At 45.1% G+C, this 14,259-nt stretch overlaps 1 protein-coding gene across 2 annotated transcripts in view; it reads right to left on the reverse strand.

Moving 5' to 3' along the window:
• The window catches only part of SMARCA2 (SWI/SNF related BAF chromatin remodeling complex subunit ATPase 2), a 3,136,185-nt gene that overhangs the window by 1,823,524 nt on the left and 1,298,402 nt on the right, over positions 1-14,259 (reverse strand). For both annotated transcript variants that reach the window (XM_069625745.1, XM_069625746.1), the window contains exon 17: positions 7,436-7,502. In XM_069625745.1, coding sequence (XP_069481846.1) covers positions 7,436-7,502 — 67 coding nt within the window. The remainder of the gene's footprint in view (positions 1-7,435; positions 7,503-14,259) is intronic.

Below are 14,259 nucleotides of genomic sequence, written 5' to 3' on the forward strand. Positions count from 1 at the left end.
ACTATATTGTTTTGCACCACTTGGCATTGTTTTAAGCATTTAGTGCTTGCGCCAAGGAGTAAAGAGTTTCCATAATCTAACCGGGAGAGAATTGTGGCTCTTGCTATTGTCGCACTATTTTGTAAGCTCAGCAAGGGTCTGAGTTTTTTCAATAGTTTTAAGTAATAGCGACAGTTCCTTTGGAGGTAGGCAATATGGGCTTCTGCTCCCAAAGATGCCTGAAGATAGATGCCTAGTGTTTTGACTTTTTCTGCTATAGCTATCTGTGTCTCTTTGATCTTAAAGTCGGTGTATTGTAGGCTAAGTTTTTTTCTAGCATGAGGAGAACCGAAGATCATAAGTTCCAGACACTGATGCAGGGATTTAGTTGCTGGCCTTCTAGCCGAAAGAAAAATCTCCATTACATCATCCGTGAGGTCCCAATCCTTCTATCTTAGCCTCTCAGAAACCATGCGTAAAGACTGAGTGTTTTGACCTCCAGATGGAGAACCTGACCTTCCTCTTGCGAGAGAAGATCCTCTCTTTGTGGAAGACGTATTGGAGGGCAGATTGACATGACCAGAAGGTCCGGGTACCACGTCCTCCTGGCCCAATCTGGGGCAATTACGATCATGGTTTTCCTGAACTTTCTCAACCTCCTGATTACTTGAGTAATCAGGGGGACAGGGGGAAATGCCTAAAGGAGTGGAAATATCCAGTCCACTACGAACGCGTCCCCTAGAGCTCCTCTTGGGGGAAATTCCCTTGAGCAGTACAGTTCGCACTTCCGATTGGCACTGGTCGCGAACAGATCCACTTGAGGGGTTCCCCAAAGGGTGGAGATCTCTTGAATAACTTCCTGAGCTAGTTCCCATTCGTGGGTTACTGTGCTCTGCCTGCTCAGAGCGTCCGCCGCCGTGCTCAGCTCTCCGGCTAGGTGAACTGCCAATAGAGAGATTCCTTCTTGAATTGGACAGAACCAGAGCTGCATTGCCTCTCTGCACAGTGGGAGTGATCCTACGCCTCCTATTTTGTTGAGGTAGTACATGGCCACCGTGTTGCCCGTCATTATCAGGACATTCTTTCCCTGTACAGAGGGCAGAAAAGCCTTCAGCGCTTGTCTGATTGCCCTCAGCTCTAAAAGGTTGATGTGTAGTTTGGACTCCGATGGAGACCAACGGCTGCTAATTGTCAGATCGTTGGTGTGGGCTCTCCACCCCGTGAGTGAGGCGTCCGTCACTACAGTTATCTCCGGCTATGGTTGCCAAAAAGGTTCCCCCTTGAGGATATTCTACTTGCAAGCCCACCATGGGAGATCTTGAGTCACTTTGGTCGAAACTTGCAGAAGATCTGACATCTCCCCCGAAAACTGGGATCATCGAGTCCTGAGGGCCCATTGAAGGGATCTCATCCTCGATCTGGTCTCTGGCACCAGAAAAATGCAGGATGCCATGAGGCCTAGCAACCTTAGAAAGTCGAATGCTGTTAGATGTTGGGCATTTTGAAATGTCATTACCATCTGGAGAATGTGGTGAGCTCTCTCCTCGGGAGGCGAGGCTTTCCCTCAGGAAGTGTCCAGGATTGCTCCGATGAATTGGAGTTTTTGGCTTGGAATCATTTGTGACTTCTTGTAATTGAGGGAGAAGCCCAGCCTGTGTAAGAAGTGGCAGGTCAAGGCCAGATGTTCCTAGGCTCGTTCAGGTGAACTCGCCCCGATTAGCCAATCATCCAGATAAGGATAAACATGAATCCCCTTCTTCTGATACTCGCCACCGCCATCAGCTTGGTGAACACCCTCGGGGCGGAGGTCAGCCCAAATGGTAGAACCCAAAACTACTGATAATGAGAACAACCAATTGCGAACCTCAGGTACCTTCTGTGCTTGAGATGGATTGGCACATGAAAGTAAGCATCCTGAAGGTCCAATGAAACCAGCCAGTCCTGAAGTTGAAAAGCCTGAAGGATCTGAGAAAGGTTCACCATTTTGAACTTGTCCTTCCTGAGGAACTTGTTCAAGTTTCTTAAGTCCAAGATGGGTCTCAATCCTCCGTCCTTTTTGGGGATGAGAAAATAGGGGGCGGGGGTCTGGGAGGGGTGGAGTACCAGCCCTTGTTCCTCTCCCCTAAAGGTGCATGTTCTATTGCACCTTTCTCTAGCAGGGTTAAAATCTCCTGCACAAGGAGTGGGTCTGGAATTTTTACAGAGTTGGCTCTCAGTGGATGATCTTGAGCTCTTTGATGAAAAGGAAGACAGTAACCATGGGTCACTATCTCTAGTACCCAGGCATCTGACGTAATGCCCCGCCATTCGTCCAGATACCGAGTGATTCTGCCTCCCACCGGTGTCTTGTGGGTCAGGACCACAAAGTGGCTTTGCAGCGGCTGCAGCAGTGGCTGAGGAGGTATTAGCCACTGCTGTGGCTGATCTAGCACCTATCCCTTTTCCACCACAAAAGGGTTTTCTCTGTTGGCCTCTCTGAATGGCCTGCCCCCTCCCTTTTCCAAAAGAGGAATAGCAGTAAAAAGGAGGACTCTTCCAGGAAGATGAGCCTGCGTAAGAGTGTTGCTGAGGTTGCCTTATAGCGGCACCAAGTGATTTTGCTGCCGCTTTTGAGGTATGCAGCTTCTCCAAGCTTTAGTCCGCCTTGCTGCCAAACAACCTCAAGCCGTCAAAGGGCATATTAAGTAATCTAGCTTGCACATCAGGTGCAAAGCCAGACTTCCTTAGCCATGCAAACCTGCGTAGGACCGTGTTAGATGCCATGGACCTGCTTACACTATCCGTAGTGTCCAGTCCTGACTGAAGGCATTGCTCCATAGCCTCTTTACCATCTGTTAATACAGCCAGGAAACCATCCCGTTTCTCACCTTCCGGGATGCGTTCAGCCGCTGATGACATGCAGTCCCACAGTGCATATGTAATTCTGGCTAATGTGCAAGTGACATTAGTAGATTTAAGGGCCATACTGCCCGAAGGAAAAAAACTTTCCGGGCCCAAGCATCAACTTTTTTTTATCATCCCTGTCTGGTAGTATTGATGGGTAAGCTAATTGCCCAGTGGAGATTGCAGCTTTGAACCACTAGACTTTCAGGGGAGGGATGTGTAGATAAATATTCTGGATCTGATAAAGATGGCCTATATTTTGGTACACATTTCTTAATTACTGTTTATATAGAATCAGGAGTATTCCAATTTACCATCACCCTTTTTTGCAGTGGTTTATGGAATGGAAGGACAGGATCTTTTAAAAAGACCTTCACTCAGGATGTCAGTCATGTCATCCTGGTCGAAATCAGGGGAAGCTGCCTTCCAACCCATAAAATCAATGACCCTTCCCTTAAGATTCCTATAACTGGGATCAGCATTATCTGTAGGGTCTGGTCTTTCAAAATCCACTTCAGTTGAAGTGTCTAAGCCACTGGCATTTTGGAGACAGTCAAAGATCTGTTATTTTAGACTGTGGGTCCACTAGCTCTTCAGGGACCTCTCTGGCTCCAAACCTAACTCCAGCTGAAGTAACATCCTCTTCAGAGGAATGTTGTTCATATATGGATGACATGGATCTGAAAAGTTCCTGTCTAGGTTGAGGGTGGAAAGTCTTTTCAGATAAAGAAGGTTGAATCAACCTAGGTATGGACAATGGCGTCGACTTGGGTCTTGGAATCAAAGAAGGCCTCGATGGAGAATACGCTGGCTTCGACGGTGTCGAAGTAGGCTTCGATGCTGTCGAAGAAGGCTTCCATACAGCCAAAGGTGCCGACACCATTTGCTGTTACACTCACCTGGCTCCCACAGGGACGTCGGTCGGACCCGGACTGCTGCGGCCTCCACCCACGTGATGCGTAGTGCAGCGATGACTGACTGGATCTGCCCTCCTAATCTTGTCTGCTTGACCCGTAGAAATATTCTCCTACAAGTGGAGAGATGGATTTAGCTACTTGTGGATTCAAGTGATAGCACCCCCACTGTCCTCCCTACTGATCACCTCTGAAGTGCCCTCGCAGCAATCTCACCTTATGTTCTTGAAGGAGGAGCCCTCCATCCTGCGAAGAACGCAGGGGCGCGTTGATGACCAGTTACTTCACTGGCCTGAAGATATTGGAAGAGTTGTAGACGAATCCTGACTCCAAAAGGTCCTGGCGAAGAGCCGTAAGTATATAGTTCGTAAGAGTTCAAAATGTCTGGAATTCACTCCTGTCCGATTCCCCTTTTATCTTGCAGCTTTGACCCAATAAGAAGATTGACAGCTGAAAGCGCTCTGGTAAAAGTCTGTGTTACCCAACACTGTCTGGAAAATTATACCAAGGGTGAAACTTGCTCCTTTTCTTACAGGTGCAGCATAAGAAGATGTGGCGTGCTGATGAATAATACCTCCGGCGGTAAAATCAGGTAAGCATATGGCGGCTAAAGAGATTGTCTCTGTCTGTTCTCTCTGCTCACCTTGTTGTTTCTTGTACCCCTTAGGTGCCGGAATTCGGCGATGTTAAGATGGAGGCAGCGCCGGATCGAAGAGATGCTGCGTGGAACGGTGAGTATGGCGCGGCACTGCTGCTGGCGATGCGACGTGTTTAAGACAAAGTCTTTCCTCTGGTTTGAAGATGCGATGAATCCAGAATCAGGTAAGAAATCAGATAATACTCTTGTTCTAACCTTTGCTTCTTTCCTTCTTTCTAGGTGCTTCTGGTTTGAGGCGGGCGTGGCAGAAGACTGGATGCTGCTGCTGGCACGGTGAACGTTACGCTGCTGGATGCAGAATAACGCGAAGTGTGTGCTGCTCTTCGGGCGTGGTTTAAATAGCCTCCAAAGTAGTCCCAGGTAGGTATTCCTCCCCGACCACACCCGAGTAACAAAATAGTCCCCAAGGTAAGGTAGTCCCTTCCAGGCCTCACATGGGCGTGGATCTTCTTGCAGCATGGTCTGCATCAGGTAAGTGTGCACCTATGAGCCTGGCGGCTAAGGCGCCAGGACTGATGTCCCATATGAGCCTGGCGCCATAGGCGCCAGGACTGAACCCAGACAGTTTTCTCAGGGCAACATGATGCCTGCTCCCGGGGCTGATGGACGTGATCTGGATGCCCGGGGGTATGCATCATGACATTTGCGTCAGCGGTTTCGACGCTATGGTCGTCGACTCTGTCGAGTCGAGTTTTGGCTTCGACTTCGATTCCGCTAGCCCCGATTTATGCACCAGAGGCTTTGACTTAGTACAAGGCGTCTGGGAACTTTCCCTTCAAGACACTCTCGACTCCTTTTCAACTCTCGCATGTTTAGATCTTGATTTTCCTCTGTCACTTTTAGAGTGGGTGGAGGCATGATCACCACAGCGCAACTTCGAGGGGGTCTGGGCCGCTTTCTCGAATATTTTAAGCATCAAAGCCCTAAATGCCTCCCATTTTTCTGGGGAATTGTGCTTTGATGGATAAGTTACTCTCCTCTCAGAGGACGACGAGGAGGAAGAAGACCTGTGACGTCACTTTGACTTTTTAGTCGAAGATGAGGAAAATTTCCCCGAGCGACTCTTTGATCTCGACCTCCTCGACTCATGATGAGATTTTCAACTGGATTCATCCGAATCCTTTTGTCTTTTTGAAGACTTATACTTCTCCTCCCCCACCGCCAGCTTACCTCTATGTTCCGATAAGAGCCTTGTTGGACATGGCCTGACAGGACCCGCACTCGTCGACCCGATGGTCTGGGCTGACGCACAAGAGGCAATTCCGATGGGGGTCGGTTATCGAAATTTTCCTACCACACTTCTGAAATTTGTCTTGGGTGTGGTGGGAGTAGATGATGAGGACAGAGTCGAGGAAAAATCTGATGCGCCGTTCGTAACACGAAGCAGTTGTGTCGGAAAAACAGAACTGAGGTAACGGGCGCTGCTCGAGCCCTTTATACAGCGGATGACGTCGACACCCAGCGGCGGCTCTCAAAGGGACTTCGACCCCACGGCCTCAAACACAGCTCCCTCTGGTGAAAAAGAAAATTACGAAGCAGCAGAGCTGGGATACGATTATCATAAAATGAGGAATACGTTGGAGGACACAACCCATTCTAAATGTGTTTTTTAGGGTCACATTTTACAGTGGCAGGACCCTTAAGGGCCAGTCACAGGGAAAATGCATGCAGAGCCTGTAGACCATTGTCGGGAGAGCGCTTCCAAAACCAACGTATTCAAGGCAGCTGGTCAGCGCAACATTTGTGCTATAGCTCAGCCCCGTGGAAATGTGCAGGTCACCTTTGAGATATTCTCAAAGGTGGCCTACTCATTTCCAAAAATGGGATATCTATAAACAGCACATCCTCTGCTATATTTTTAGATGCCCCATTTTTTGAGGATCTGGGCCAAAATCTACAGTTTTCAAAAATTAAAAAATGGTCACAATATGTGAGAGAAAGGAGAGAGAGAGGGTGAGTGATGAGTGAGCTGTGGCGTGGTAGGCAAGAAAGCAAAGGGATATCAGAGGGAGAACAGTGAGTCAGAGGGGGAAGCGGTGGGCAAGAGCGCAGAGCGGATGCAGTGGGCCAGAAATCAGAGAGGGAACAGAGGTACAGAAAGTGGAAGGAGTGTGGGCTCAGGGGTAGTAGTGGGCCAAAAGCAGAGAGGGGTTGGCTGGAAAGAGGCAGTAAGCTGCAGTTTGGGAGAAAGGATGAGGGAAGAGTGCGATAGATTGGGAGAAAGGATGCAAGATGCAGAAGTAGCACGCAAGAATGAAGGACTGTATACTGTGGGAAGAATTGGGGAGCGTAAGGTGTGAGTTGGGAGTATGATTTGAAGTTTGGCAGGGACCGGAGTGTGCAAATTGTGATGAGGAATTGGCGAGACGTGTGAGGAGTTTTGGGTGAGAGGTGTGTGGCTGTTTGGGGGATTATCGAACATAGAAGGGGAACATTTTCAGCATTACAACTGATAATACTGTTAAGAATATTAAATAGGCATGCACATTAAACCAAAACACTTAGCCAAAACAAACACTGTTCTGCCAAGCCAGAAACATCTAAGACTCTTCCTATTAAATTGATACAAAAGATATATATAATGACACCCTGGTTCTCTTGGAGCCTTGCACACAGCCTCTTTTCTGCAATGTACCAATCTTGCACCTTCTAGTCAATAAAAATTGTGCAGAAAAAATGCTGCCATAAAGGTTTGTGCTGCAAAATTTTCAATTTCATGCCGCCCAATTTGCCATTTCATGCCGCAAAATCATCAAGGGTCTGTCTTTTTAGGTTTGCATTTCACTGTATTTAAAAGCCTAGGATACATGAGCTCATTCTCGTGTTGCCTGTTAAAATTAAAAGTTCAGAGTACATACAGGAAAGATACAACACAATCTGCACCAAAACATGCTCAATGAAATATGAATCATTTGGGCCACATTCTGCATTATTCATATATAATTATTAGTTATTCTGTACTTTAATAACAAGGTTAAAATAAATGAAAATAACGGCAAACCTTGTAAGCAATTTTGACCACCGTCGGAGCCCATTTGTCAAATTCATATTGCCAGTTTGATAAGGTCCTAGATGAGAACACAAACACTTCCATATTAACATAGTTTTAACAACAGCTAAAAAACAATATTTTGGTTATCTTTAAATGGGAAACTCAATATATGCAAGTGAAATAATCATTGATTAAATAGTTGGGCTTTTGTATTGTGAAACTGCTTTCTGCAGTGCCTTCAGAAGCCCAGGAACTACCAACAAATGCAAGTTATTAACACAATATGGCAGGGGCCACCATCAAATTACTGGTATTGTCATCAAAGGCTCAAGTTCTGAAACCATCTGCCATGTACTGCCATCATATTCCAGCTAATCACACATATGCTATCAAATGATTAGCATCCCACATTATGAACCCAAGTATACACACCATTTACCACCTCCTGGCATCATGTGTCTAGGTACTGTGACAAATCTGGAGAGATCATTCCTTCTTCCCTGGTGGGAAGCCACCCCCTTTGAGGCTAGGAGCAACTCCTTTCCTTTCCTAGGGGTTTGGGAAAGCAGACCTCACTGGGAGTGACTCTCCTCATCCCCCTCCCCTCCAAGGAACATGGACTGTCATTCCTGTGTGTAACTCCTTGTAAATAAAACAATATCTGCATTCACAGGAATTCCGGAAGACAATGTTTCATTTAACAATGGGACTCGAAAAAATCTTGAAAGTATCTATGAACATTTGGCTCAAGGCAATGCTGGTTACTGTAAGGAATTGACAGCTGATCATACCCCAAAACCCAATTTTCTGGTCACTGGACAAGAATAAAAGTATAATCATCTTTGAATGGACGAGAAGGAATAAACCGCCTCCGACATGTGCACGTCAGTTGGGGGCGGAGCTGCGCTTGAAAGTCTAGTCAGCTGTGGCGCAGGCCTTGAGTGGAGAATGAGAGAGACGCTGCCGAGCTGGCGACAAGCCGTGCAACTGCAGCGAGAACAGGACTGAGAAAACCAAGTCCCAACAGGGTGCGTGACCGCGGAGAGGATGTGGTGGGCCTGGAGCCCAAGAAACAATACCAAATCCAGATTGCGAGGAGGAACGAGACCTTTGTTTGCAGCATCGAAATCGACAAGCAAAGAGGAGCTGAGACGAGTGAGGTACAACACTCCGGAGAGTGACACTGTGAACGAGTAGAAACAGCCTCTCCGGAGCAAGCCCTATTTCAGAGAAGTAACACAGGTTGCTCGCAGTGGAGGGGGACAGAGAAGTAAGCGAGAGCAATGGGAAACAGGACGAATTGCCTCAGTTTCAGATCAAGGTCACAAAAGCCAGGAGAAAGAGAAAGAATACCTTAAGCCTAGGGATTGTGATAAGGCAGGAGACCCAAGTATAATAACGAGCCAAACGACATGCAGAGACTACGCAAAACCAAGGGAAGAGTATCTGATAAAGGGTTACCAACATCCCTGGGGAATAAGTAAGACTACAAGACAGAGACCAACCTGCACGAGAAACCCTCGGAGATAAATATAGAACGAAATAAAGAGGACAGAAGACCCAAGTATTATAACCAACCAAACGGCATATAGACAATGCAGAACCCAGGGAAGAGTACCTGATAAGGAGTTACCAACAACCCTGGAGAATAAGTAAGACTGTGAAACAGAGTCACCAGCACCAGAAGAGCACACAGATAAATAAAAAACGTGTTCAAGAACAACCCGGGACAACCAAAGTGTGAATACAGGGAAGAGAGGCTCAACCAAATGGTGGAAAGGTATTAAGGAGTTAGCCCTCCATTCACACAAATTCAGATCTTCAATATTTTCAGGAACTTGAGAATGTTTTTTAGAGCGTTTCCATGAATTTGACAAGGACAGAAAAGGGTACTGAAGAAGACACCCAGCAGACACAGGGGATGTCAAATTACATAACTCTGAAGGAAGGATGTTCTGCTTAGTTTAAGTTACGTTTTCTTCAGTGGTAGGGTGAGGTAGAAGATAGGTATGGCTACAGTACTATTATTTTGACTATTGACGAGCACCCTTAGTATAGTTTTGTATGAAGGGAATCATTTTCATATTAATAAAAAAAGTGTTAACACAAACCTGCTAATCCAAGTCCTGCTTCTGGACTTGCCACAATACCCATACCATTTCTACAAAAAATACCTAGTAATGGTCTACTTGTGCATTTTTATAGCACTCCTTATTCAGACTTCTAGGTGTATACCACAAGTTTGTCTGACTACAGGAGGAGCCAAGTGTTCCCGTTCTAGAATAACCTGTGAGGCAAGGCAGGCTCTTATTGACTGGAAAAAATATACTAGCGCTACATGCCAGGTTTTGGCTTTAAACGTCCAAGTATGCACACATATTGCATCATATGCTCAGATACTCGCAACATTTGTCAGATATTGCCAAGATATTCACACTGTTTGCCAGCTAATCGCAAAGAATGCTCATGTATTGACAATATTTACAATCTGCTTACACTATTTGTAAAGTATCAACAAATACGCATATACTGTAGAAGCCGGAGATCATCAAACAGGAGCCAGTGACCGTCTCAAAAAGTATGACACTATGGTGCCAGAAAGAACCAAGCAAGTGGGATGGTTGTATGTCAACACACCAACAATTGTTATCGAAGAACCTGCATTCTTAAAGTCACGAGAATGCACATTTTAAATACATTTTGTCAAAACGTGTCATTGCCAAAAATTAATAAAATAGTATTGTTCACATTTCTAATTGACTCAGTGCTTTTCCCCATCCCTCTAAAGACCTTGATTGTTTCGGTCTACTATAAGTAATGTTGTGCATCATTTACACATCATGCAGACTCTGTTAAGGGGTTACAAAGCAAGTTCTAGGACAGCTGCTTCCAGGTCTTCTACTGCTGATTGAGAGCAGTATGGCCACAACATTGCTGGACATGGAAAAGCTAAACACTGCATGCTAAACTATCTACAAGCAAGCATGACAATACAATTCAAGCCATCCTTATACATTTGCTTTACCTTGACACACTTTAGGGGCATCACCAATAAAGACAAAAGTAATAAAGGTAACTGCAAATTACCCAATCACGAGTGAACACATTAATTCCACAATTCTTTAACTAGGTACCAGGCCTAGGCCTGACAGGGGAATCTATAAACTTAATCTTGAGATTTCGCCATCACACACCTCTACACTTTTTATCGCTTTGTAAAATGCTAACTGAAAATGCAGTTGCTCAGTAATGGACTTCATTTAGAGAAGGAGATTCTAAACTTACTATGAGCTCTAGTAGCCACACTATGCACCTCATCCAGAGTTAATCCTGCGTTTTACCTACATGCAGGTTCATACATGCTGCACTTTCTGACAAACCTGCAAGACTGCTCAGACGTTAGAACACATACAGATTGTCCACATAACTTGATTTCTAATTTGTTCTAGAAATATGTTTGATGGATTGTATACTCCTCGCAGTATAAATATTCTTTTCTAGTTTTTTTTAATACGTCACTGTTTGCTTAGGTTGTGGATTTGCATCTTGATACAAAAGGCTGTAGTTGCTGAAAGTGCCCATCTCACCAATCGAAATCTAACTACTGATTTCTTAGTTTATACTTTTGTATAGCATACTATGCAAGGTAGTTCTCCCATTGGCACTAAGTCTAGGCATGGAGAGAGGTGTGAGGCAGGTAGAGAGTAGGGAGGCAGAGCTCCTCTCTTTCAACACAAAGGTTTGTTTCCTGTGTGTGACCTCCAATTGGAGGCAGCTGACAAGAGAGCGACAGACGCACCTCACTCGCTTGTCAGTGCCGGCTCTGGTAGGCCCTTCCTTCTTGCCCACTTCCATTTGTGAGTCAGACACCATTGAGCATCTAGATATTCATTAGGTCAGGACTTGTAGTGCGTTTCCTCTTTCCATGACTTACTGGAAAGAGGTGACATGCTAACCATATGTCACAATAGAAAATGACACTTAAGGCTGATGTGTGGTCTAGTGTTTCTGTGGCAATTGTGCCCCATTGCAGACATTTTTGGGGGAACAGTTATGGAACATGTAATTTGTACCACTTATTAAATTATAAAAAGTCAATGACCTAGCTCCTCACTGCACAGCGAAATGTTGACATATTGGTGGTTTTGAGACCCAATTTCTCACAAGGACATCTTCTCCAGTACACACACTGGAAACATGCATTTTAAAAAGCCATGGGGATGAAGCCCTTAGATAGCCACTTATAGGAATTCTGATCTCAATGTCGCGGCTATATGGAATGATTGCCAAATTTGGAAAATAATTCCAAGTGATGATTATACAGGTGATTCATTGCCCGATACTGTGTCCCACCATACCACTTCATATGAAGTTAACAAAATGTAACGTTAGTGGCATAGTTTGGGGTTGAAAGTTGCAATGTAAATCTAAAAATTCAATACAAATCCATAGCTCTGCCAGAACCAAAAGAGCATGATATGACAGTTGCAATATAGAAAGTTGTACATGTCAACTTCCCAAAATTAAAGAAAAATGTCCAAGTAAAGTCATCACACATCATAATACACATACGAGATGGCGGGGATGGACAACTATGGACTAGTCAACCCACTTTCCAAGTGAGAACACCATTGGTACCACTTGCAAAGTTAATAATGGTTTGAAATACATGGATCAGTCGTTTGCAAGATCAACTTCTAAATAGTTTCACCAGATATCAGTGATCTGAAAGCACAGCCTATCTTGAATAAATTATCCATATGCCGCTTTGACAAAGCGATTTCACTGTGTAGGTCCAGTGATAGCACTGTTGTTTTTTATGCTGTATATATATTTATACACAGAGCATAGCTAAAAAGGCTAAAACATGTCACATCGTCCTAACCATTTTGCAGCATCACAGGAGGCCAATGGGCCAGGAGGATAGCGCAGGGGCAATGCGTTTGTCTTAGAAACAAGACAACACAGAGAAATAGAGGTTCAAATCCCGATCGCATGCTTAGAGAGTGGTCTCTGGTAATTGGAGAATTACAAAAGATTAAACAATCTCATTGGATGATTCGACAATATTTTAATAGGAAGATTTTGTTTATGTATGGATCTACTTGTTTTAAGCTTAACCTTAACACAGAACATCTAGGATTTAATTATTTATTTTGGAAATTCATATTGAGAATATATTTTTTATACACATACGCTGATATGAACGTACCATATTAACGTGATTTTTATATCATATGAAAGTTGTTTTTATGAGACGTATTAATTATATCATTATGCTGTTATGTTAATATTGGTTTTATGGGGCACTAGCCGATATACCTGGCGTTGCCCAGGCTTTCATTCCCTTTTATGTACAGTATGTACACGTGACTGTGCAAAATTTGGTGCAGATTGGTGAAACAGTGTGTAATTGTATAAGGAACAACGCTTTGCCAAGTGTGAGAAATCTGAAGGTGTCTCACCCGCTAGTCCCTGAGGATGTCATTCAGGTGGCCAGGACACAGCCATCACTTTTGGATCCAGTTCCTGGTGGTGAACCAGTGCGGGAGGATCATCTGGATGAGGGGTCTACGGGGAGTGGAAGTGGGGCAACGGATGGTGAGACGCAGTATCCCCTTCCCTGTAACACCTTTTACCCATCCTACCAGGTAGGATACCTAGGAACTCAACCTCCCCCCCCCACCCCACCCTTTCCCAACACAAACACTTTCTCACGGACAGTTCACTGTGAGCGACAACAGACTAACACCAGAGCCGTATACTTGGCATGTCCCAATACAATGGTCAGGCAAGGTCATGCAATTATCGATCATTACACACACCTGACTTCCATCACACTTCCCCACACGGATAAAAGGCGGATCACAAAAGCACACACTAAGCAAGGAAAGGCACACGAGGAAACAGCAGTTCCAAGATGGCAGTTTAATACAGGGAGAAAGACGGCGAGACCAGAGAGGGTTGCAAGGAGAGAAGTGCCCTTGACCTTTAAAGACTTACTTTCGCAAACCTTGGAAAGTAAGAAGCCTAAGACCGGGAACTAAAGCTGAACAAACCTACAGTGTGCATCGAAGGGACCCAGGACTCTCCTGCGTCGATAACCAAGGCAGGGAGGAACGATTGCTGCTGTGGTACTTTCCTGGGCTCTTACAACAAAGCAGCGTCAGTAGAGACAGCACAGCCGGAGAGTCGAAGAGACTGATACCAAACCAGCTTGTGTTTGAGCCAAGGTTGCAAGCGGCAACATTGTATGAAGAAACCCAAAGAGGACAGTGTGTGAAACATGTGATGAGTTGCGCAGATATAATTGGAAACCAAAGGAGTGAATGAACTTTGGAGAAGCCAAGCAAGATACCATATACAGAGTGGTCCGGCGCCACAAGGTTGCTCATTAAAAGGTCTCTGTTAGGTATACAACTGAATGGCGACTGTATTGTAAAATGGAAGTTTGTATCAAAGTGGTCCTGCACTGGGTCAAGCTAAACCCGTGCACATTCCAAGGTCTTCGATAAATCAAGGTGAACCACAATTGGGCTGAGCTCGCTGAGGGAGACTAATTGGAAAAGGGGACAGATCTGAGCCCGGCTGAGGGGGGGATCCGGGGTGAACCGTATGAATATTCTCTGAACTTTGTAAAAAGTAGGATCTGAGCGCAGAAGAGGGGGATCTGCAGTAACAATCGTAAAGTAACAGGGATCTGAACCCGGCTGAGGTGGGGATCCAGGGTGAAGCACCCAAGTGGAAAACGTATAAGTACCACCGAACTGCGTATCTTATTTTTGTGTGCATCTATTATTTTTTATTTGCAATTGGTTTACAACAAATCTTTA

This window comes from Ambystoma mexicanum, chromosome 6p (assembly GCF_040938575.1).
Source record: "Ambystoma mexicanum isolate Mex_15411 chromosome 6p, UKY_AmexF1_1, whole genome shotgun sequence".
Lineage (NCBI taxonomy): Eukaryota > Metazoa > Chordata > Amphibia > Caudata > Ambystomatidae > Ambystoma > Ambystoma mexicanum.